Source organism: Ipomoea nil, unplaced genomic scaffold, assembly GCF_001879475.1.
Source record: "Ipomoea nil cultivar Tokyo-kokei standard unplaced genomic scaffold, Asagao_1.1 scaffold2957, whole genome shotgun sequence".
NCBI classification, from domain to species: Eukaryota; Viridiplantae; Streptophyta; class Magnoliopsida; order Solanales; family Convolvulaceae; genus Ipomoea; species Ipomoea nil.
The window spans coordinates 368,752-394,491 of NW_017619385.1; the positions used below are offsets into that span (position 1 = coordinate 368,752).

The 25,740-nt window shown below is 39.6% G+C and overlaps 1 protein-coding gene across 1 annotated transcript; it reads left to right on the forward strand.

Annotated features, from left to right (window-relative positions):
- Positions 1-4,260: 4,260 nt before the first annotated feature.
- Positions 4,261-5,493, forward strand: LOC109162648 (putative F-box protein At1g47790). Its single transcript, XM_019311335.1, has one exon. The coding sequence runs from the start codon at positions 4,261-4,263 to the stop codon at positions 5,491-5,493; it is 1,233 nt and encodes a 410-aa protein (XP_019166880.1).
- The last annotated feature ends 20,247 nt before the right edge of the window (positions 5,494-25,740 follow it).

Sequence of the window (25,740 nt, forward strand, 5' to 3'; positions counted from 1 at the left end):
GTTTTGACAAATTCAACAAAATTTTAACAAATCCACCATTTTAACATTTTGTTTTTAATCAAAACACCAAAAATATTATTTAATAACTCAGCAATTTTCTCCAAACTGCTAAAAACTAAAACTACAAATATACATTTTGAGTTAATGTTTCCCAAACACCCCTAATAAAAAATTTAAAAAAAAAAACTAAAATAAGAAGCAATTAAACTAAGACTTCTTAAATAAGAGCCTTTTGGCTTTCTCAATACTGGCCTACATTGATGGACAAGAGGAGCAATATAGAGGAGCTCAAGAGCTCATCTTTCCCAACATTTTTGATGTGATCCCACATCATTTACAAAGGGGACGGGCTCCCCTTTGTCTTAAGTAAATAATTTGACCAATACAATGAGTTTTGGCGGAAAAATGTTAGAAGAATGATTTTACTTTTAATTATAACTAGTATTTTCACCCGTGCGATGCACGGAATGGAATTGTTGTAATATATTAAGAATATTTAAATCGATATATAATTATTTAAGAGTTAATTTCACCAGAGGTCGTTTATCTTTCTTGACAATTCCAAATTTAATCCTAGACTATATTTATTAATTATTACTCCCTCCGTCCCATTTTGTTTGTCTGGTTCGGTTAACGAGGCTTGACTGAAGCTATTTTTACTTCAATTTTTAATAATATTAAGTTTATTTTTAATATATAAAATTTATATATTTAGAAACTACATTAAAAGTACTATTAAACATAAAAAATCAAATTTAAAAATAATTAAAAATTACTAAAGAAAATAAGCAACGAAGAAAGAGTTGGATTGACCAATGAATAGTTAACAGGACAGGCAAAATGGGACAGAGGGAGTACAATTTATTCTATGTTACTACTCTTACGTTAATATTCTTACTATTATTATTAACACTTAATTACTTTTAGATATTATTATTACCACTTATATTATTATTATTATTATATTATTATTATTATTATTATTATTATTATTATTATTATTATTATTATTATTATTATTATTATTATTATTATTATTATTATTATTATTATTAGTTTCTTTTCAAGTACTGTTAGTATATAATGGTCGTGAGGCACAATAACAATATAACCATAATTAAATATTCTTGTATTGTATTCCGGAGTTAATGTCATTTTTGGTCCTAGACTTATTGAGGCATTGACACTTTTCATCCTCCATAATAAAAATTGTCACTCAGTAGACACTGTTATTGGTCGTTGGACAGTTTTGATCCTCCGTCAATGAAGCCGTTTGTTGACCGTGAATTAGAAGGGATTTTCTGTCTTTTTATGTCTTATTCTTCTAATCTTGTTTAGACCAGCGCTGCTGTGACTCCTGTGAGGCGAGATGGCGAGACTTGGCGGCTAAGTAGTAACCGTCGGTAGTGAGTAGCAGCGAGGTTCTTCTCCGGCGAGTTGTGGGTACGGCGGCGAGCATACGAGGCAGTAACTCCTTCCGGCGACGGACCAGTAAGGCAGATCTGGCGGTGCAGCAACAGATCCGGCGAGGTTGGGGCCTTCACCGGTGGTTTTTGGTTCCGGCGAAGCAGAGAGGGCAGCAGGTCGGCGAACCCTCCTATGGTAAATAGCAGTTGTAGTGGTAGATGGCGTGATGTAGAATTTGCACCTGTAAGTCCTCCCTTCCATATTGACCACAAATATCCTTCCCATCTCTCTCTCTTTGACCACAACTACTTGGTGCACAACCTCAAAAACTCTGTTATTCTCCCTGAAATTCATTGAAGTTTCATGTTGAAAATGTGGAATCCGCCGCTCCCCAAAAATCGCATTGTCTGAGGTGTTGGAATGGCCGGTGTTGACTTCCTGACTGCTGTAGCTTCATTCCCCAACCCGGATGATAAAATTCGGAGCACCAGCTTTGAGGTTCAAGGAGGTGGTAACACTGGCAATGCTTTGATAAAACCCGGATGATAAAATTCGTCTTGGTCTTAATCCAAGGATCATATCTAAGGTTGCTGATGACTCGGGATGGTGTTGATACATCTTTTATGGTGGTGTCCAAAGGAGGAAACTCACCATTCACATATGTCATTGTTGACAACCAAAAAAAAAAAAAAAAAAAAAAAAAAAACTCGCACGTGCATTTTCACTCCAGGATATCCACCCATGATATCTGAGGGTCTACATACCCAAATCAAAATTGTCTTCAGCGCTTGGAGTAAATATTGTCTACTTAGATGGAAGGCTGCATGAGACTGCTTTGATTGTAGTGCAGGAGGCAAAGAGTAGGGGCATACCTATTATAGTTGATGCAGAAAGGTTAAGGGAGGGGTTGGGTGATATTCCTGACTTTGCTAGTTATGTTGTATGCTCGACAAAATTTCCACAGGCATGGACTAACGCCCTTTCTATTCCAACTGCACTTGTTTCCATTATCTTGAGATTGATGTCAAATGTAAAATTCGTGATTGTTAGTTGGGTGAAGATGGTTTCTTAATGTTAGAAAGGACTGAAGCGGATAACCTCAGTTTGAAGAAATGGATGTAGCAGTGACCAATGGATGGAGAAATATAAGGATTAGAACATAAAAAGACAGAAAAACCCTTCTAATTCACAGTCAACAAACGGCGTCATTGACGGAGGATCAAAATTGTCCAACAATCAATAACAGTGGCTACTAAGTGGCAATTTTTATTATGGAGGATGAAAAGTGTCAATGCCCCAATAAGTCTAGGACCAAAAATGTCATTAACTCTTGTATTCCGTGAGTCACAATAATAATATAACAATAATTAAATATTCTTCAGTTCTATATTCTTTTAGGATTTCTATTACCATCATTAATTATTCCCAAATTTATCATAATTAAATAATTTGACCAATTATAAAGAAAGATTATTAAATAATGCACGGGACAATTGTTTAATTAAAATTTTTAAAAATTCATTAATAAAACATAAGGTTCTCATAGTTTTTTCTTAGAAACTCTTTAATAAAGTATTTTTTTTTAGAAATTGGTGGGCCAAACCGCCTACGGCAGTTTGCGGTGGATAGATCTCGAAAAAATACGCGATTTCAAAAAAATATTTGTCCAAAACGGACAACACTTTACAACTTAAAAAAAAATAAAAATTAAAGGCCGGTTCAGCCGGCGAGGCGGCCGCTGAGGAGGCCGATTCCGGCCTTCCTCGCCGCGACCAATGACACGATTATTGCAACACCGATATATAAAATAGATATAGATTAGAATACGAATAGTATTACACAATTTTATAATATTACAATAAAATTTTAACCCAGAATTATTGTAGAAATTAATATATTTTATTAGGAAGAGAGATTTTTTAGGAATTGGGCGGGAAGTTAAAATTTCAGGATTTTTTTTTATATATAGTATAGATTGTATTACACTATTTTATAATATTAGAATAGAATTTAAACGCAGAATTATTGTACGAATGGGAAAGTAGAAATCAATATATTTTATTAGGAAGAGAGATTTTTTAAGAATTGGGCGGGAAGTTAAAATTTCACGATTTTGTTTATATATATATATATATATATATATATATATATATATATATATATATATATATATATATATATATATATTGTCCTATTGTATTACGAATAGGAATTCTAGTGTAGAATTATAGTACGAATAGGAAAGTAGGAAATAATATATTCTATTAGGAGTTGTATTACACTATTTTATAATATTAGAATATAAATTTTAACCTAGAATTATAGTAAGAATAGGAAAGTGGAAAACAATATATTTTATTAGAAAGGGATATTTGTTAGAAATTGGACGGAAAGTTAAATTCATGATTTTTTTTTATATATAGTATAGAAGTATAGATAGTATAGTTTTAGTGGTTAATTTGGACTTTTTCCTAAAAAAGTTTTTTAAAAAATAATTGGATAGCGCGCAATAAGTTGCCCAAATTAAAGAATATACGTTGAAGGCTAGTCATTTTCATATCTTATCGTTTTTAAACATACCCATTAATTAGAAAGTCTTAAATTTATAGATTACAACTAACATTAGCTGTATCGGAATGAATAGGAGTAGGGATCTGATAGTTTTAGTTTAAGTATAACTCAAATCTGAGACGACAGCCTTTAGCAAGGTACCTTAAAACCTTAAAAACTCCATGCATCCTCCATCTAGCTAGCTAGAACGAGGATACTCAAAATTAACCGTACCCACCACCCTAAAACTCCTGCAAATTAACCTCGTAGGATACAATGAGCGCATCGGAGAAGACGACAACGATGGGTGTTTCAAAGCTACCTTTTCTTTTTCTCCCCAAAGACATTCTCGTGGAGATTCTCTCCAAGCTTCCTGCTAAATCCCTAGTACGACTCAGGTGCGTTTCTAAATTCTTTTCCGCTCTCATAGCTGATCATGGCTTTGGCGTTCTGCATCGCAGCTTGTCCTTGAAGCTTCCCAATAGGGCGGGCATCCTCATTGTTATCATACCTCGAACGCCCTACCACTCCCGTTCCACCCCTGTGTTTTACACCATAAATTTCAGCGAAAAAAACCCTCAGCAGCTCCAAGCCAACCGTGCCCGCTACTTGGACGGTCAACCCTATGTAGTAGACCATCTACGCTCTTCCTCTGACGGCCTGGTTTGTCTGCACAAAAACAACAGCTACGTTGACGTTTGCAACGTTAGTACCGGACAGCGTATTTCCCTCCCAAGAATCCCATTCCACGTCGAATCTCCATGTGCACTATTAGGGTTCGATTCAGAATCTAAAAGATACAAAGTTTTGATGTCAGCCTCAACTTCTATTGATCGAGTAAACGGCAGGAGGGATGGAACCATCTTTTTCAAGTATAAGCATTGGGTTTTGACGGTGGGAGTGGATAAATCGTGGAGGGAGATCAATAACAACAACAGCAATTCCCACCTCCTTTACACCTTTGATGGCTATCGCTGCGCTAACTATTGGGCTAGCTTTTGGGCTAACTATTCCGATACCAGTGTCTACATTGATGGCGTTATCTATTCCTATAAGTGCAATTGGCTGACTAAAGTTCACCCTCTTAGCTTTGGTATAGTGGCATTTGAAGTCGGGTCTGAGAGTTTTTTTGAGATACCTCTTCCAAATGAAATTTCATTACAGTATTATTATACACATGCATTTGGGTTGCTACAAGTTGATGGAGGTCGACTGGCTATTGTTCTTGTTTTCGAAATAAGCTCATCCTACATGGGTGTTTGGACTTGGGAGAAATTTAAGAAATGTTGGGAGAAAATTATTACTATCATTCCATATAGAATCGACGAAGTTAGAGCCCTGCGCTTCACTACCAATCATGCTGGGGAGATTGTGTTGTTATCTATAAACAGTAAACAACTTTCCATATTGGTTTATAACTTGAAAAGTAAGGTTTGGAGAAAATTTGATGTAGGTGGAGTTGAAGAATTTCCAATTTTTTGCCATAGTGATGTTAGAATGTACAGGACTATGGACAATATGTTTTCCTTGGAGTAATAAGATTGTGTTGTTATCTATAAACAGTAAACAACTTTCCATTTTGATTTATAACTTGAAAAGTAAGGTTTGGAGAAAATTTGATGTAGGTGGAGTTGAAGAATTTCCAATTTTTTGCCATAGTGATGTTAGAATGTACAAGACTATGGACAATATGTTTTCCTTGAGTAATAAGATTTAACAGAATGCTATGTTTGAATTATATATGCATGTTTGAATTATATATGCATGTGAGAAAAGTAGGTTTAATTTGGAGTTGACGAGTAAGGGGAGTCTGATTTGGGATCATCGATGATAGGAGTTCGTTTTCGTTGTAAAGATTGGGCAAAATGACAACTTCAATTTAAGGCAAAACTTGCTAATGAGAGAGGGAGGGCTTAATTTGGTGAAAGACAAAATTAAAGATTTAACTATCTTAATTATTAACCCTGTTTAGTAGTGCTGCGCTTATTTTAAAGTTTTGATTTAACTATCTTAATTATTAACCCTGTTTAGTAGTGCTGCGCTTATTTTAAAGTTTATAATTTATTTTAAGTTACAAATTAAATAAAAATTAAACTTTGAGAAGGTTTCCTTTTTATATATTAGCATGTTATGGAGTAATATAATTTTAAATTTTAAATATGAATGTGATTAGTAAGTTCACTATGAATATCTAACTTTAGATGGCAAACGTACCCCTTCCAAAGACTATTAGAATCTAAGTCTTAGTTTATTCAAATCTAAGGGTTTGAATGCCTAGTTAAAATTCTATTGATTTTTTTTTTCTTTGCCGAAGAACTAGTTTTTGGATTATTAAAAAAAAAAATGTAATTGAGCAGCACACAAGTGATTAGCGATGACAAATGCGGATCAGATTGCTTAAGGGTGTTTGATAGAAAATTACCGCGGTGCATAATCGATTATGCACTGGGCATCAAACGACGTCGTTTTATTTAATGAAAAGAAACAGAATCCGTTTCGCGCCGTTCCGTAAAAAATAACTCTGTTCTTCAATTTCATTTTGTATACACTGCAGTTTCAGTTCAACACAACTACAGTTTCATTTCGATATACTACAGTTTCATTTCGATATAACTACAGTTTCATTCAATATTTATACACTCAAATATGTGAAAATGTTATTTAATTTTATTTTATATACACTATAGTTTCATTAAAACACAACTACATGATCATTTCGATATAATTACAGCTTCATTGTACAATATACACTCAAATATGTGAAATGTTATTCAGTTTCATTTTATATATACTGTAGTTTCATTTCACCACAACTACAACATCATTTTGATATAACTGCACTTTCATTTGATAATATAAAAATAATACGTGAGGCAGTGTCGGTTTAGATACACTGTAGTGTCACTCCGTTAACACTAACAGCGCGCTGTTTTGATGCGCGGTGCATAATCGATTATGCACCGCGCGGTGCATAATCGATTATGCACCGCGATCCACGATATAACAATTGGTGTTTGATAAATAGTTGTTAACTGATTGGATTAGTGGATTTTACTACTTGATTTCACTAGATCAGGGTGCGGCATGAAGAGTCAGTTATAGTTCATGGTACAGGATGACACTTTAGCCAAATATGTTGGGTAAATTAGTTGTTAGCTGATAGCTTATTACATACAAAATAAGCTTATCGAAAAAGCTACTTTGAGCAGCTTTTTGAATTTTAGTGTTTTGGAGCAATAAATTGACCAAACACTCATATTTGTTGTTTATAGACTAACTATTATACCAAACATAACCTAAGTGTTTTGGAGTAAGATTTAATCTATTTGAGTGTTTTTCTTTTTGTAAAGTTTAATTGTTTGAATTTTTATGTTAGTAAAATTAAGAATTTGTAAGTGTTGCTTTTATTGTTGTAAGATAAGATTTAAACTGTACTGTTGGAGTGTTTTCATCTAGACTGTTTGAGTATTTTTGTTGGATTAAGATTTATAGTTTGAATGCTTTGCCAAACACCTTGTGCTCATATGGCACTTATGTGGCTCTCCTTGAAAAAAGATTACAGGATCAAACCCTTTCGGCTCTAGTACTTTAAGAAAGTATAGAATAGATACTATGTTTGAGTGCTTTTTAAATGATTTTTATAAAATCAATTAACTATACTGCATGCCCTTCTATAAAATCAGCTAATTGTGCTGCAACTATGCTGCATGGTAAATTATATCGTGCACCGCGGTGCATAATTGATTATACATCGAACTTCAAAACGACATCATTTTGTTTAATGAAATGAAACGGCACCCGTTCCGCAAAAAGTAACTCTGTTATTCAGTTTCATTTTGAATACACTGCAGTTTCAGTCCAACACAACTACAATTTCATTCGATATTTATACACTCAAATATGTGAAAATGTTATTTAATTTTATTTTATGTACACTATAGTTTCATTAAAACACAACTTCATGATCATTTTGATATAACTACAACTTCATTGCACTATATACACGCAAATATGTGAAATGTTATTCAGTTTCATTTTATATAAACTGCAGTTTCATTTCACCACAACTACAGTATCATTTTGATATAACTGCAGTTTCATTTGATAATATATAAAATAATACGTGAGGCAGTGTCGATTTAGATACATTGTACATAGTGTCAGTTTAGATACACAGTAGTTTCAGTTGATAATTAACACACCAAAAAATACGCGCTCCGTTAACAGTAACGGCGCACTGTTTCTTTACTTAAAGAAATGGCGTCGTTTTGACCACGGTGCACGTGCACCGCAGTCCACGATATAACGACGGATGTTGCATGCCCATCCAACTAACTTAATTGAGATTGACAAATAATAAAAATAAATAAATTGAATGTTGTTATAGTTTGGCCTATCAACTAGCTCAGTTCTCACGTGATGTTTGCACGGTAACTCGCCCGGAGGTTCATATATATGTATGCGTGTATACGTAAAGAAGAGAAAAAGGAGGAGAAGAAGAAGAACACCAAATGTAGGGCACAACAATATGTGTGTCATTTCATTAGCCTTCACTCCATTATATAAGGTTTCATACAACCTTTCACATACTCAACATCAATACATGATTAAAGGCTAGGCTATTGAAATGTCTAATGGTTTAATGGCCACTAATAAAATATTTATAATAAATGTTTGATTTTGCGGAGTTAGCCGCGAATATAATATAATCCCACTTTCTTTGACGGACTCCTTTTATCACTTCTCAAAGAAATTCAAGCATTAGGAATCTCAGCCCTTTATAGCTCGCTATATATCGGCAAATTATGTTGTGGAAACGTGGGCACGATTTCATATTCATAATTTTTATACTATAGATTCATAATTATAGAGCTATATGTTCATAATTTTCGATGTTCATATTCACAATTGTTGAACTCTGTTTTCACAAATCACAGAACTATATGTTCATAATTTGATAACTATACAGTTTAGAAATTATGAATCTATAGTACAGATATTATGAACTTGTAGTATAAAAATTATGAATCTACTGTATAGAAATTATGAATTTACTGTATTTAAATTATGAATTTACGGTTTAAAAATTATGAATCTAAAGTATAAATTTTATGAATCTACAATATAGAAATTATGAATTTATAGTATAGAAATTATGAATATGGAATCGTGTCCACCTTGCAAGGTGAGCACGATTCCACAGCATAACGTTCCCTATATATCTTACCACTTCATCTTTGTTGACAAGTTTGTCAAATTCTAGACAAAAGGGGATCATCAAGTCAAACAAGGATTAGGAATTCAATTCCTAATCTAAATAGGATTAGCAACCCTATTCCCATTCAATCAATAACTCTCGGCTTATAAAAGAAGATGCATCACAACTCCTCTTCTTACGCTTTCAGCACCTAATCGTGAGCACGAGAGTAATTGAGAGAGATACCCAAATCCCCTTGAAAAGTAGTACAAGTGTTTAGGTCTCAATAGCTTGATAGGAAATCATATTGTGTAATCCCCGTTCCCTAAACCAAGTGTACTTTAAATATTGAGCTTTTAGTGGATTTAGGCTAATTCTCAATTTGAGAAGTGCCTCGCAGATTAGGGCTGTTTGCCCGAAACTGCGTTATAAATATTTGTGTCACTACGTCTGTTTCAACGTTACCGAATTCAAACATCTATATTAATTTCAATTGGTATCAGAGCGGGTCTGCTCAAGTTACCAGCAGGATCCAAATGGAGTTCCCAAGAGAAGGTCTTTCAAACAATAGACCCCCAGCTCTACTTGGCACAAACTTCTCCTACTGGAAAGCTCGAATGCAGATATACATTCTAGCACAAGGAGAAGGCGTCTGGAATGCAATAGAAAACGAATGGAAAACTCCAGTTGATGATAAAGGGAATGCAAAACCTAGAACTGATTGGAGCGAAGAAGAGAAAACCGAATATGATTTCAACTCAAAAGCTATGAATGCAATATATGGGGCAGTAAGCGAAGACACTTTTAAACTAATTGCATCAACACGCATAGCCAAAATTGCGTGGAGTATATTGTGCGATCATCATGAAGGAAACACAACTGTAAGACAATCGAAGCTTCAGATGATACAAACCGAATTTGAAAACCTGAAAATGGGGGAGGAAGAAAGCATCACCCAATTCAGTGCCAGAGTCTTAAGTATATCTGGAGACGCATTCAACTTAGGCGAACCTATACCCGAACATAGGATCGTCAAAAAGGTTCTACGCTCACTACCGGGAAGATTCCAAATGAAAGTCACCGCTATTCAAGAGCATAAAGATCTGAATATATACAGAATAAGTGACCTAATCGGAAATCTTCAAACCTATGAACTGGAGATGCTATAAGGTCAGAAAAAGAATGGTAAAGGAATAGCATTACAGTCCAGACAAGAAGAGAACTCAGAAACTGATTCAGAAACCATGAAACAGTCAATTGCACTACTAACAAAGAATTTTAACCGAGTTCTCAAGAAGTTTAACAAGTCCAGAAATAAAAACTTCTCAAACAACCCGGTAAATTCTACAAATAAAAAACCATCCAATCCAAAGAGAAGAGATAATACAATTACTGAAGGAATACAATGCTATGAATGCAAAGGCTTTGGACACATTCAATCAGAATGTGCTACATACTTGAAAAGGAAAAATAAAACATATATAACAACTCTGAGCGATGACTCAGATAGTGAAGAAGATGATAACAACACGAACTTCGTAGCATTCACTGCTAGTCATGAAGACAACAATAGTGATGACATGCAAGAGTTACTAGAGGCATACTCTCAACTAAATGCCAAATGGGAGCAAATCATCAAGAAAAACTTGGAACTCATGGAAGATAATCACTATTTAAAGAATGAAAAAGAGCGAATAGAGAAACAGTACAAAGAAGCCCAGAACGAACTCCTAGACCTCAAGAACAGAGAAACAAAACTGCTACAAGAAATTAAGGAGCTTATCAAAAGACCCGGGACTCCAAGCACGGACACCAGTGAGAATAACCAACCTGAAATACAGGAGGTGTCGCAACAGCACTTCCGACATCGAAGAAGAATAAGGTGCTACTATTGTCACAAACTAGGACAGATCAAAGCACATTGCTACAAAAGACAAAACGACTATTACTACAGACAAAACAACAGGGTATGGTCACCACACAACAGAAATAATAGCAAGAAAATCTGGGTAAGGAAAGACCAAAATGTTGCATACACTTCCAAAACAAACAAGGAGCAAGATATATGGTATTTTGACAGTGGATGTTCCAGGCATATGACTGGAAATCCAGAAAATTTAGAGAACATACACTATAAAGATGAAGGATATGTTACCTTCGGAGATGGAGGAAAAGGGAAAATCGTTGCAAATGGAATCCTGAATGTACATGGACTACCAAAACTGTCAAAAGTCTTCCTAGTGCAGGGGTTAAAAGCAAACCTGATTAGTATAAGTCAACTATGTGAAGATGAACTTAAAGTGGAATTCACAAAAAATAGTTGCAATGTTCTCAATCATAATCATGAATGTGTTATGATCGGAAGAAAATCCACAAATAAATGCTACACATGGGACGGTGATCTATCTTGCCTACAGACAACTATCAATCAAACACAACTATGGCACCAACGGATGGGCCACATAAACTTTCATGACATGAAAAAGGGTTTAAAGAAGGGAGTCTATGGAGGAGTTCCAACACTTGACATAGATGATAGCAAAAAATGTGATGCATGCCTTGAAAACAAGATAACCCGAACAGCCCATAAGAAGACCTCAGGATTATACACTTCTAGAATCTTAGAACTACTTCACATGGACTTGTTTGGACCAACTCAGACAGAAAGCATAGGGGGAAAAAGATATGTCTATGTAACAGTTGATGACTACTCAAGATTCACATGGGTAAACTTTCTTAGAGAAAAATCAGAAGCATTTGAAACATTCAAAACCCTCATCATCAAAATTCAGAATGAAAAAGAAGGAAGAATAGGAAACATTATTCGCCTAAGAAGTGATCATGGAAGAGAGTTCGAGAATTCAAAATTCAAAGAATACTGTACAGAAAATGGAATTCATCATGAGTTCTCCGCACCAAAAACACCCCAACAAAAGGGGGTAGTTGAACGAAAGAATCGAACCATCCAAGAAATGGCAAGAGTCCTCTTAAATCACAAAAGGCTTCCATCAAAATTCTGGGCAGAAGCAGTTAACACAGCATGCTACCTGATAAACCGAGTATTCATTCGAAAAGAAATCAACATGACACCATATCAAATCTGGAAAGGAAGAACACCAAATTTAAAACACACACATGTGTTTGGAAGCAAATGCTATATTCTAAAAGATAGAGAACCATTGGGAAAGTTTGATATCAAAGGAGATGAAGGGATCTTTCTAGGATACTCCTCAAACAGCCGGGCATACCGAGTATATAACCTTAGGACAAACACTGTCATGGAGTCCATCAATGTTGTGGTCAATGACACAACAGAAGATTTTCCCAAAGATGATGAAGAGATAACTGGTGTTGAAACAGCAGTTCCAACATCACACAATCAGAAATCAGAACCAGAAACATTAGAAAAAGAAGAAGCTGTAGACCTTGAAGAAAAAAAAAGAAATCCATACCACTGATGAAACCAGGGTACAGAAGAATCATCCAATAGAGAACATCATAGGAGGACTAAATGAAGGAATCAGGACCAGAGGAAAGAAACGAGACTATCAAAAAAATGGAAGAAGGAGACTATGACTATTGCTACACCTCAAAAATTGAACCCAAAAACATCACAGAAGCCCTAAAAGATGAATTTTGGGTAGAAGCCATGCAAGAAGAATTACAGCAATTCAACAGACACAATGTCTGGGAGCTAGTCCCCAAACCGGAACATGCTAATATCATAGGGACAAAATGGATTTACAAAAATAAAACGGATGAACAAGGAAACTGTAAACGCGAAAAACTTGAATTGTATATGTTCAAAATTCAAAGTATCGGTTACAAGTAGTATCAAGTATATATCAAACGGGAAGGGGTACAATCTCTGTATAGGAGAAGTCCTCTGATTCTCTACTACAAATATACCTATTGGAAGTGTGCCAAATTTGGAATATGCCAAATTAGAAGTGTGCCGAGTTCAGAGTATGCTGAACTTGAAGTAGTTCCTTGTTCCTTGTTGGAGGTGTGCCGAGTTCAGAGTATGCTGAACTTGAAGTATGCCGAGTTCAAAGTATGTTGAACTGGAAGTATGCCGAGTTCAAAGTATGTTGAACTGGAAGTATGCCGAGTTCGGGAGTATGCCGAACTGGAAGTATGCCGAGTTCGGGAGTATACCGAACTGGAAGTAGTTCCTTGCTGAAGGGCCTCCGGAGTTATGTAGCTTGTTCTTCAATGAAGGGCTAATATGCAGCTTGATCTTCAAGGAAGGGCTTCCGGTGTTCAAATGGCGTATTCCTCAGCGCAATATACGCAGTATATATAACTGCGGGCGTGTTCCAGATGAGATCCTGGCGAGATTTCGGCAGAGCTTCGATGTGCAGATTTCCAGAGCTCCCATTCTTGAAAATAAAACCACTATTTATAGTGGTGAGGGTGAGAGAAAATCTCCAACCAACTCTTAATTCCTTATTTAATTTAATTTCTTTAATTAAATTAAGGAATGTATCGGGACACCATTGCGTCCAGGTTCATGATTTCATTAAATTTCCAAATAATATCAAATATTCAAATTCCTCAAAATTATATAATCCACATATAATTTTAGTGGGCCAAGACCAAGTCAAGCCCGCTAATTATGCAGTCCAATTGATTCAATAGCCGTCTGGTCCAACTCGATTAAATATTTCGTCATCTCGGGCCGAACAATCCAACATCCAATTACATTTAATTAAGTAATTAAACTAATTAATTATTCAATGGGCCATTTCATTAACCCAATTAAATAAATATTAGTCCAATTACCTCAATTAAAGTAATTAATTTAGCAACCAATTATCCACCACGGTCCAACAATATTATTTAAATTTTCAATGCTTACAAATTGCCCCCTCGAGACTTGCTTGACGTGCCTTAGATGCAAAGGGAAGAAAGTCTCGAAATTAACCGTTGTCCGGATGCCCATATTTACCAATTGCAACCCAACAATGACATTTTGACCACAATGGCCCAACAAGCACCGTATCCAAAAGCCCAATTTGCTACAATATTGTTAAAGGCCCATTTCATTTTTGAGAAAATTCTACCCGAACTGCAATTCTGATTTTAAGCCAAAAAAAAAAAAAAAAAAAAAAAGTCTCTTCCCGTAACTTGAAATTTGGACCTCAGCGATGTTTGCAAGCTTTCGTGTTCCTTCTCTTACGCACAGATTTACCAGCTGCTCACAACCCATAAATTAGTTTTAGAATCCTCATCACATTATAGTTTGCACCACACGGTTCACAATCCGATTTGGATTAACCAACAGAATCTGAGTCCTAAGCACATCCAAACTCATACAGATTTCAGAACTCTGCACCTATAAATAGCTCTCAGGAATTTACAATTTCTCCACACCAAGAACTAAAGCTGCCTGCAACTGATCTCCACTTTAGCTGCAATCCCGTTCACCAGTGATAAGGTAATTTTAACCTTTGCACTAGACTATTTTCTTGTTTTTTTCTTCATTTCCTTTTGACAGGAGGGAAAGAAGGGACCAACATATGTGCGGCATTGAGTAGGAAGCGCCTGGAAATTTCCTGAGGTGTATTTCACCTTCGTTTGAACTCACCGCAGCCTGGAAGTTTTCCGGAATGGTTTGGTTTTGCACCGTCAGTCGGAGATGAAAGCCATTGGGTACTCCGGGCACGTGCTCCGGCGAGTTTCCGTCGGTTCATCGACGGAGAAGATGGAACCACTATGGGAGTTGCTATTCATAGAGGAGGCTCTGGAATTGAAAGGCTCATACTTTGCTTTTGGTGTATTCCAGGAGTTTGCCGTGCACCGTGGGCCCGTGGCCGGAGGACCGATTGCTTGGAGAAGTAGGGTGTCGCTAGTGAATTTGACGGAGAAGAAAGCTCGTTGAGGTTCCGCCGTGCTCACCAACAGAGGTACCAAAAGAGCGAGAGCTTTTCGCTGGAGCTTTCGCTTCTGCTTTGCATTTAAATAGAGACTCATTATGTGCTTGCCTCCGTACTTAACCATTGAGTCTTCATATTCTCAAAAACCATGAGTCTTCATGGGGACATGTGCAGATGTGCTCTGCCTTTTTTGGTTTTAACGTGTCTGCTGGGGATTTTTATTTATTGCGTGTGTCAGTGTAGAATCACGCCTCTTGCTTCTTTTAATACTCCACTTGAGCATGTATGTATAATATATACACATACACCGTCCACATATATGAAGTTGTCCAAGACTCCAAGTGTAGTTGCTTGCATTTGCATGTAGTTTAGGTATGCATATAGTATGCCACGTGTGGTTGCCTATGATATATAACATATATACATATATTATATAATATATTCAATTCATACAAGGTTTCTTTGGGCAGTGTGTATGAAGTATGAACACATTACACACATATACGCAGCATGTGTTTTGCTTTGCACTGGTCCATCTGATAATATATATATATAATTATATATACATATATCTTTGGCTTCCACCTTGCAACTCATATATATGCATGCACATAATATATTTTAGTAACGTACGTGCCCATATGTACATAATCCATGTTTGCTTCTTATATTTTGTGTGTATCACGTACATAATATATATATATATATATATATATATATATATATATATATATATATATATATATATATATATATACACATAGCATAATTAATGTTTGCTTGTGAATACCATATATAACATATGTAGCATAGGCATTTTGCGGCAATATATATATATATATATATTATTTTTGGCACTGACCTCAAAATTGTCTTATATTTTTGGACTTGGCCTCTTGGTTCTTAATGCAGATTCATACATCGCAAACGATTTTTGAACAATGGTAGTGTTTGGGGAAACTGTGGGAGCCGATCAGAAGAGAAGGCTCAAAGTATCAAGCGATGAGACTGAAACAAAAAGCATGTCGTTCATCGTTTACCCACCAATGACGCCAAGAACCCTCCTTGCCCCAACACTGCCTTATCGAGTGGAAGAATGGACCCGTAATGCCGAACACCAGCCATCCAAAACATGGGTTCTAAAAACCGGGCTAGGTCATACAGAATACTCAGACCCACTCCCGACCCTAGGGAGACGGATCCTTAGGGGTGAGGCTTCATGGAACCAACATCCCATCTTCAGAGCCGAGTTCAGCTTCACACCGGGATATTGGGAATGGACTGAGACTATACTCAGTATGCACCGTGAGCTCCTGGAGGCCGTGACGATCTACGATGGCATATACGCCTCGTTGTTCACCTACGACCGCTCGACGCATATCATCCAAGCGTTCTGCGAAGCGTGGTGCCCTATGACCAATACACTGCTTACATCCCTCGGTGAGCTCTCAATCTCACTTTGGGATGTGCATGTGCTCTGTGGTCTACCAATATCTGGCGACATCTATGACGAGTATGTCCCAACCGCCTCAGAATTAACGGGGGAAGACGCCAACCCTAACTCCACTCCTCAAAGTTGTAAGTACTTGTTCCAAGCATATTGCTACATTAGTGACCGAAATAGGCAACGAGGGAGTCGTCGTGAAAGAAACAATAACGACCGTTCAGTTCACATTGTTGACTGAATAGAATTTTGGAGTAGAAGACCGCCAGTTTATGACAGACCAATGCCAAGGAAAGAGGACAAGAAGAAAACTCGCCCAAGGAACACCCAAAATCCAAATGGCAAGATCCCAGCATTCAAGGGATGGACTAAAACGACCAAAGCACCCTTTGCCGAGCTTGGAATTCCCCCTGAACATGAAAATGAAACTCACTTAGCGGCATTCTTGAGTTGCTGGCTGTGCGTATTCGTGCTCCCCATTAAAATGACGCGAGTCATTCGCTTTCAGACATTCAAAATGGCTTGCTTAATGGCGACAGGCAGAACATTGAACCTTGGGATCCCCGTGCTTGCGAGCATCTACACCGGATTGAACGTGATATCCCAATCTAATACCCCGGGGCTAGCCAATAGTCGTTTCCCCATTCACTATGTGTATGGATGGTTGTCGCTTTATTTCGACACTCATTTCGCAAAAGACCACATGTCAGCTTCTCCGTTAATGATCGCTTACTCGGGGGAAGGTGGTGCGAGATATTACGGACCAGTGGAGGCTCGTCGCAAGATTTTCAAAGCTGACAGTGCCAACTGGCTTTGCACGACACGCCACTTAACTAAGGATCTTCACTTCCTTGATGACGGGAATGCCCACGACACCGATGACGATTACTTCATGTGTCTCCGTTCTAACTACCTCGTATTACGATGGACAGATACATGTCTCGCCGAGCCTTACACTCCCCATCGGTTTAGCCGACAATTTGGGTACTATCAGGATGGCAGTTCTGGCATATTGGGCAATGACGAACGTGAATTCACACTTTCGGAGGGTTTCCAACGTTGGCGCCACTTTACACTTAGGGGCTCAGGGTCGCGAGTGACATTCCCCGCGACTCGAGTCACTGTCACTATGAAAAAGTACTTCTCGCGGAGTTACAAGGATTGGTGGGCCCAAGTCCATGGGGACTACCTTGAGCGCAGCATTAACGATTTAGTTCCTGAGTATCCAGCTGATATGCAGCATGAAGTCGGTACCTCCCAGAAAGGCAAACGTCCAGTCCAAGAAAGTAAACCGTCACCCAAGAAGAGAAAGGAAAACATTATTCCACGAAAGGAAGTTGATGTGATACGACAGGACTCGGATGATGAAGATAGCCGCGACCACCACTGGAAACGGCGACGAGACAGACGTTCGCCTTCCCCAGTGGAGGTAAACCACTGTTCTCGCTTATCCCACTTATTATTGATAGCGTTTAGTTTACCCCCCTTTTACTTCTTGATAGGAAAATGTGGCGATACCCGCTAGGGGAGGAGCTGAGTCATCGAATCAAGGAGGGGCTGCAAGCAATCTTGGAGAAAGCGGACACTCAAACAATGCCTCAGCATCGAACACGCTCCAGTCAGGGAATTCCTTCGACGAGCCACGCGTAAGTCAGCAAGATAGAACCGAGGTCTTTGATGGAAAAGACCTCGTACTGGAAGAATTTAAGGTAGTCGTCATAAATGTCTGGAACAAGCTTCGCAAAAAGCTGGACGAAACCTCGGTAGAGCACGTTTCATCTTTGCAAGAGAACTTTACGGATGCTTTTGCAAACCTCCGGAAGTTAGACCTTGACATCTCCCCTTTAGAAACACGGGTTGAAGAGATTTTCACAAAAGCTCAAGCCTTTGATAACCTAAGGTCCACAATTTCTGACAAAACATCAAGCGAGTCCCAGTCTTTATCTTCGGCGAAGGATGAGCTCAAGAATGCAGAAGACGAGTTTAAGAGACTCAAGAAAGATCTATTGGGCCAACATAAGATGCTTAAGACTGCAAAAGATCGGGAAGAGGAACTGGAGAAAGAACTGAAGTTAGTTCGCGCCAAGGTGGAGGAATGCGACACTGCGGTTGCCAAAACGACGGACGACCTGGGCAACGTCAAGACTGCCATTTTGGAGGCTAAGGCTGAGGTCACTCGTATTAAGGAACTAATTGTACTGACGCCAGAGGATGAAGCGAGACTAAAGGAGGCAAAGAGAGGCTTAGAAGCATGCAAAGACGATATGCTTAGCTTTAGGCTTTTTTGTTGACTGATGCTCTTTGTCCTTTAGTTTCTCTTTTTGATTGCAAGAACTTTTGTAATTTCATTCTAACTTTTGATAACTAAACGTTTCTCGTTTGTACGCTGGTCTTCTAGCAATAACATCTTTACTTTGATTTATTGGATGATTGTCTTGATACAACATTCTTGCAACATGAGTTGGATTTGTTTTGTTATGACTGAACTTAGATAATTTGATTTCTAAGCTGCCTACGTACTCCTATCAAGGAGATCAAGTCAAACGTAGTTCAAATGATTTTTTTTTTTTACAAAGTAGAGCCGTTCACAGTTTAGACTCATGCGGGCCAGGAGCGTCTATGATTTGAGCCCACCCATAGACAAAGCGAGATGCATTAGCAGTTTAACCACGTGCTGCATATTTGGTGGATGAGTCGTTCATCATATTTCCACGACTTGTGTTGACACCCCAAGTTTAAGGGTGGTAAAGCTTTAGGAACCTTCCATTGATTGGACCGATCTTCAAACCATCTTCACTAATCAACTTGTAAGCCCCACCGGTGTAAACTTCTAGAATCACGTAGGGACCATCCCACCTTGAAGTGAACTTGTGACCAGTTTTTCTCATGACGATGATGGGCCTGCGAACAGCTAGGACCTTGTCCCCAATTTGAAAGGAACGGGTCCTTACCCTTTTGTTAAAAGCTCTAGACATGCGAGCTTGATAGCACTCCAGGCTTTGTTGCGCTTGCAGCCGTTTCTCATCCAAGGCTTCTAACTCAGCCAAGCGTAGCTTAGCATTTTCTTCATCAGTAAGACCCTCCTGTATAGCCAACCTTAAGGAAGGTATTTGACGTTCTAGAGGCAGGACCGCTTCTATACCATACACCAAAGAGTATGGAGTGCTTTGAGTAGGTGTGCGGTATGTGGTTCTATACGCCCACAAAGCTTCTTCCATTCTGTCATGCCAGTCTCTTTTCGATTTGGAGACCACTTTCTTCAACAAATTGCATTGGGTCTTGTTAAAAGCTTCAGCAAGTCCATTTGCAGCTGCATAGTAAGCTGATGAGTTTCGCTGCTTAAAGTCAAAAAGCTTGCAGATCTTGTCCATCAACTTGTTGTCAAAGGGCTTCCCGTTATCTGTTAAGATATATCGCGGGATACCAAATCGATAGACGATGTGGACACGGAGAAAGTCTGCAACATTTTCTTTCTTCACCTCCTTCAATGCCACGGCTTCCGCCCACTTTGAAAAGTAATCGGTGGCAGCTAGTATGTAGGCATGCCCTGCAGATGACTTAGGCGTAATTGGGCCAACCACATCAAGTCCCCAAGCATCAAATGGCCAAGATGCAACTGTTGGGTGCAGAGGTTCTGGTGGTTGATGGATAAAGTTTGCATGATATTGACAAGCTTGGCACCTTCGAGCATAGTCTATGCAATCCTTCACCATTGTAGGCCAATAATATCCCATTCGCTTAATGTGGAAATGTAACTTGGGACCGGATTGATGTGCACCGCAAACCCCAGAATGAGCTTCTTGCATAGCTTGTAAAGCTTCCTCTTCCCCTAGACATCGGAGAAATATTCCATCAAAGGAACGACGATACAATGTTTCTTTATAGTAGATGAAGCGAGGAGTTCGACGCTTTACATCCACCCTTTTACGGGGATCTTCAGGTAACTTTCCATCAGTGAGGTAGTCAATTAACAGTTGCCTCCAGTCGTCTTTGCCTATATCATACACTGAGGCAGTAGGGAGTTCAACGGTTTCATCAACTGAGCCGTCTTCATTAAAGATTGGTGGAACCACCCACCTTTGACATACTTGTATTCGGGCTGCAGGATGAGCAATAGTTGAAGCCAATGCGGCTAAGGCGTCAGCTTGCTTGTTTTCTTTCCTCGGTACATGTTCAATTGTGACGTCCCCTAACCATTGCATGAGTATCTTGGCATAGTTGTTATATGGGACTAACTCCGCCTTTTTCACTTCATATAGACCCAATACTTGGTTTATGATCAACTTTGAATCTCCATAAATGTTAATTCTTAGTTGCTTCATGTCAGCCGCTATTTCGAGCCCAAGTATCAATGCTTGATACTCAGCAACGTTGTTTGAACATTGCTCGGTCAAGGTGAATGAATATGGCAACACCTCGCCTTCTGGAGTGACGAAGACAACTCCAGCACCTGCCCCTTCTCTATGCGAAGCTCCATCAAAGTACATTTTCCATGGGGGTAGGACTTCAATGACAAGCACATCTTCATCAGGCAAATCGTCAGACAACTCCCATTCAGCAGGTATTGGATGGTCTGCTAAGAAATCGGCTAAGGTTTGCCCCTTGACAGACTTCTGCGGCACATAGATGATTTCAAATTGTTGGAACAATAAGTACCACCTTGCAAGGCGGTCAGAGAGCACGACCTTCGCCATAACATACTTCACCGGGTTCGCTTTGGAAACAAGCCGGATTGTATGAGCCTCAAAGTAGTGCTTAAGTTTTTTGATGGCGAACACAAGTGCCAAACATAGCTTTTCAATTGGGGAGTACTTTAACTCGTTCGGGGTCATCATTCTACTAAGATAGTAGAGAGCATTCTCCTTCCCTTTGTCATTTTCTTGAGCAAGCAAGGCGCCCACAGAACAATCTTGGGCGGAGATATAAAGGATCAGCGGGCGACCATGGGCAGGAGCGGTTAGCACAGGCGGCTTCATCAAGTATGACTTGATACTCTCAAATGCGCTCTTGCATGCCTCGTCCCATATGAACGGGATGCCCTTTTTCATCAACCGACTAAAAGGTTGACATCTTCCTGCTAGGTTTGATATGAACCTTCGGATGTAAGCCAACTTCCCTTGTAAGCTTTTAAGCTCATGAAGGTTTCTCGGCTCAGGCATCTTCATTATGGCGTCAATTTTGGCTTGTTCAATCTCGATGCCCCTGTGTCGAACAGTAAACCCGAGGAACTTTCCAGCAGCAACCCCAAAAGCACATTTCAGGGGGTTCATTTTCAGTTGAAACTTTCGTAGGCGGTCGAAGACTTGCCTTAAATGCGCCAAGTGATTTGTGCGCAATTTCGACTTCACAACCAGGTCGTCTACGTAGCATTCGACCATTTTATGGAGCATATCATCAAATATTGTCTGCATAGCCCTTTGGTATGTAGCACCTGCATTTTTCAAACCAAAGGGCATTACTTTGTAACAGTAGATGCCTTTCGGCGTTCGGAATGCAGTTAAGTCTTCATCTTCCGGCGCCATGCGGATTTGATTGTAGCCGGAGGAGCCATCCATGAATGACAGGATCTCATGCCCAGTCACGGCATCTATCATTAACTCCGTGATAGGAAGCGGGAAGTCATCTTTCGGGCATGCCAGATTGAGGTCCCGAAAATCTACGCAGACGCGGATCTGGCCATTCTTCTTGCGCACGGGCACAATACTGGATATCCAGGTTGGATATTTAACTTCACGAATGAAGCCAGCCTCAATAAGCTTATTAACTTCTGTTTCAACTTCTTTTAATTCGTCCACCGCGGCTCGTACCCCTTCTTCTAACTCATGGGGTGCCTCTTCCGCATCTTCTCCCTCAATCGGGGTTTCATCACATAACGTGATATGGAACGACGATGCCACCTCTCCCTGAGTGGTTGGTGGTACGTCATCACTTGAGCCTACGCTTTCCTCATTCTCTTCTTTATATACACGAGTGTGTACAATGGTCTTCGGTTGGACTTTCAACACTTCACCACATGAAACGTGAATATATGTTTCTCGTCTCATCCGAGAAGGAATCATGCTTCTAAGCCTTTTGGGAGGCTCCACTTCAGCAGGAACATTGGCACTGTCTTTAATAACTTGGACAACTCCAAGTCGATCATGCATTAACTTTCTCTTTAGGGCTTTAGGACTTGACCCAAGTCTATCAAAGACGGAGCGTCGAGAGTTCACCATACCGATTCGGTCGAAGACTGACTTCTTTTTGTCTTGCCCATTATCATTGGTAGGAGTGAGGTTTGGGTCATACTCGCTTCCCTCCGCGGAGATACAATTACTTGTAGCCCTGTTTATAAGAATTCGCACTGGTTTAGAGGGAACATAGCCCAACCCTTTGCGCGTTTGAGGTTCTTGGTGATTTGGTTTGCCTTTACCACCGGCTTCTGGGATAAGCTTTCCCAACTTCTGTGGCTCGTTGGGGTTATAGCCAGCCTTGGCTAGAAGCTTATAAGCGTTAGGGTCAAAACCCTCGGTACGTTTGGCGGGGAATATTTGGCCCACTTTATCACCACATTTCTCTTCGGATGAGTTTGCTGCATTTGTTTTGAGCGTATCAATCCTTGCAAGCGGGAAGATGAGTTTTGTGTTGTGTTGATCTCTCTCTACAACTTGTTTTCCCTTTGACTTTGATTGGGAAGGTGGATCGTCATTGCTTTCCTCAATATCTTCAACAATAACTTTCCTTTTAATGTAGAACTTTGCATCCGCAAAGTAAGACTCAGCCTCTGTGAAAGGGCTTTCATCGGCGACAACCTTTTCAACTATGCCGTTCCTTTCAAACATAAGGCATTGATGCCAAGACGAGGGTACCACCCCATTTTCATGTATCCACGGCCTTCCAAGTAACAAGTTATAAGATGTCCTCGCATCTATGACATGGCAGAGGACACCTGAACTTAGGCTCCCAATTCTTAAGTCAAGTCTGATGATGCCGATTGCTCTTTGCCCTCCCTGGTTGAAGCCTTGTATCATTAGACGACTTTGGGCAAGCTCATCTGTAGATATACCAAGGTCCTTCACAGCTCGGAGGGATAGGATGTTGACAGCTGAGCCTTGATCAACCATAATTCTTTTGAGTTTTTGCCCACGGGTGTAGCCTTCAACAAATAATGGGCGATTGTGTGGCGTGCCTCCAAGTAACAAGTCTTCATCCTTGAAGGTAATTTCTGTGGAGTAGGAAGTAGCCTTATGCATTAACACTTCCTCATCCTCGATGTGTTTAGGAGATGAACATTCACCTCCATCTTCTGGCTTGTCATTTGTATTTAGGCAGGAGCTAGAAGTGCCTGCCCCTTGAAGATCAAATCCTTTTGGCATATATTGAGCCAAAGAAACTGGTGCTCGTGGTTGCTTGACATGCCCCTTCGTCTTTGATTTGCGGGCATGAGTACTTTTTGAGGTTTTCTCAACCCAACTTTTCACTATGTGCTTTTGATGCTTCACAGGCTCGAATTTCTTCTTTCTATGAGTGACAATCACCCATTTACCTTCGGATGCGTTATCATTCCGCTGCGGTTCTGAACTTTGACCGACAGCGTGCTTAACAATGAAGGGGAGTGGACGCTTCCGTTGTTTCCCATCTTCCTTTTCAGTACACAGCGGAGCGAACCGTCCGGGTGTAATCGAGATTTGATTTGAGCTCGCTTTGGCATCGGCAAGCTCGATTTTTCCATCTCTGGCCAGTGCCATTACTTTATCTTTGAAGATAAAACACTTCTCAATCGGATGACCAAGAAGACGATGATACTTGCAATAATATGGGTCATCCACCCTTGTAGCTTCATCGGGACGTTTCATTTCAGGCAACTCAATGAGCCTAAGTTTGAGTAGCTCATCAAACATGGGAGATACATCGGAATCCATGAAAGGATAAGTCTTCTCCTGCCTTTCTTCAATTGTCGGCCTTCTACCACCCCTTGACGGGCCAGAAAATGATCTTGACCTAGGCCTTTCAGTTGCCTTAGTGAAGACTGTCATAGGAGTAGCCTTCACATTCATCACTTCTTTCTTTTCCTGCTTTGGAAAAGGTTTGTTCCACTTTTTAACTTCTTGTTTTCCAGGTGCATTGGAGGAGCTAGGCAAGTTCAATATGTTGTGCCCTCCGCTGGCTTCGATGCTCAATTCCATGTCATGAGCACGACTGGATAACTCCTCAAAGGACTTTGGCTTAATCCCTTGTAGGATATAGGAGAGTTCAAAGTGCATTCCTTGGATGCACATCTCAATTGCAGAACTTTGGGATATTCTTTCTTTGCAATTCAGGCATAGTTCCCTCCACCTTTCGATGTAGGTACCGGCGCATTCACCCTTCCATTGGCGAGTAGTAGTGAGTTCCAAGAAGCTGACCGTTCTCCTTGTGCTATAGAAACGAGTTAAGAACTCACGTTCCATATCATGCCAGCTATCAATGCAGCCGGGCGCGAGGTCAGTGTACCAATCAAACGCAGTTCCCTTTAATGAACGGACAAACTGCTTTACCAACAGATCGCCATAAGTCCCTGCATCATTGCATGTTTCCACAAAGTGGGCAATGTGCTGTTGGGGATTTCCCTTGCCATCGAATTGCTGGAACTTAGGAGGTTGATAGCCGTAGGGCATCTTCAACTCCTCAATTCTTTGTGTGTAGGGCTTAGCATAGGAATATGAAGGTTGGCCTTCATCCAACTTGCCTTTGATGGCCCCCATTATGTAGTCCTTCAACTGATCCACCGGTATCATGCCTTCGGTAACTGGAATAGTTTTCTCAGTTACAGGTAAGTGGGAAGCAGCTTCTCCTACCACATGGCTAACATGAGGTGGTGGTGATTGCTGACCAACCTCTTCTTGCCCTTCAGGTTGCTTTCCTGGAGCACGGCTTCCTTGCTCCTCCATGATGCTTCCTACCCTATTATCGAGGGTGTTAAGCCGTTTCTCTTGATTTTGGAGAGTGACAGCCATTCCTTCCAGAGACTTAGCAATTCTAGCTAATTGCTCCTCCACAGACTCTGTGTTTATCGCCATGGCCGGCATGACATTGTAGACATGCGACCACTCAGGTGCAGCCTTCCATAATGGATGTGGCGGAGTTACGGGGGAAGTGCTCCCGCTACTAGCGTTCCCTTGCATAGAAGTTGGACTACCACCATCGGTAGCTCCCTTGGGAGAGGGTGGACTTCCAGCAAAAGCAATTGCCTTTGAGGCAGCAGGGGCCTTGTCGAGCCTTCGAACCACACGTCGTGCCATGGA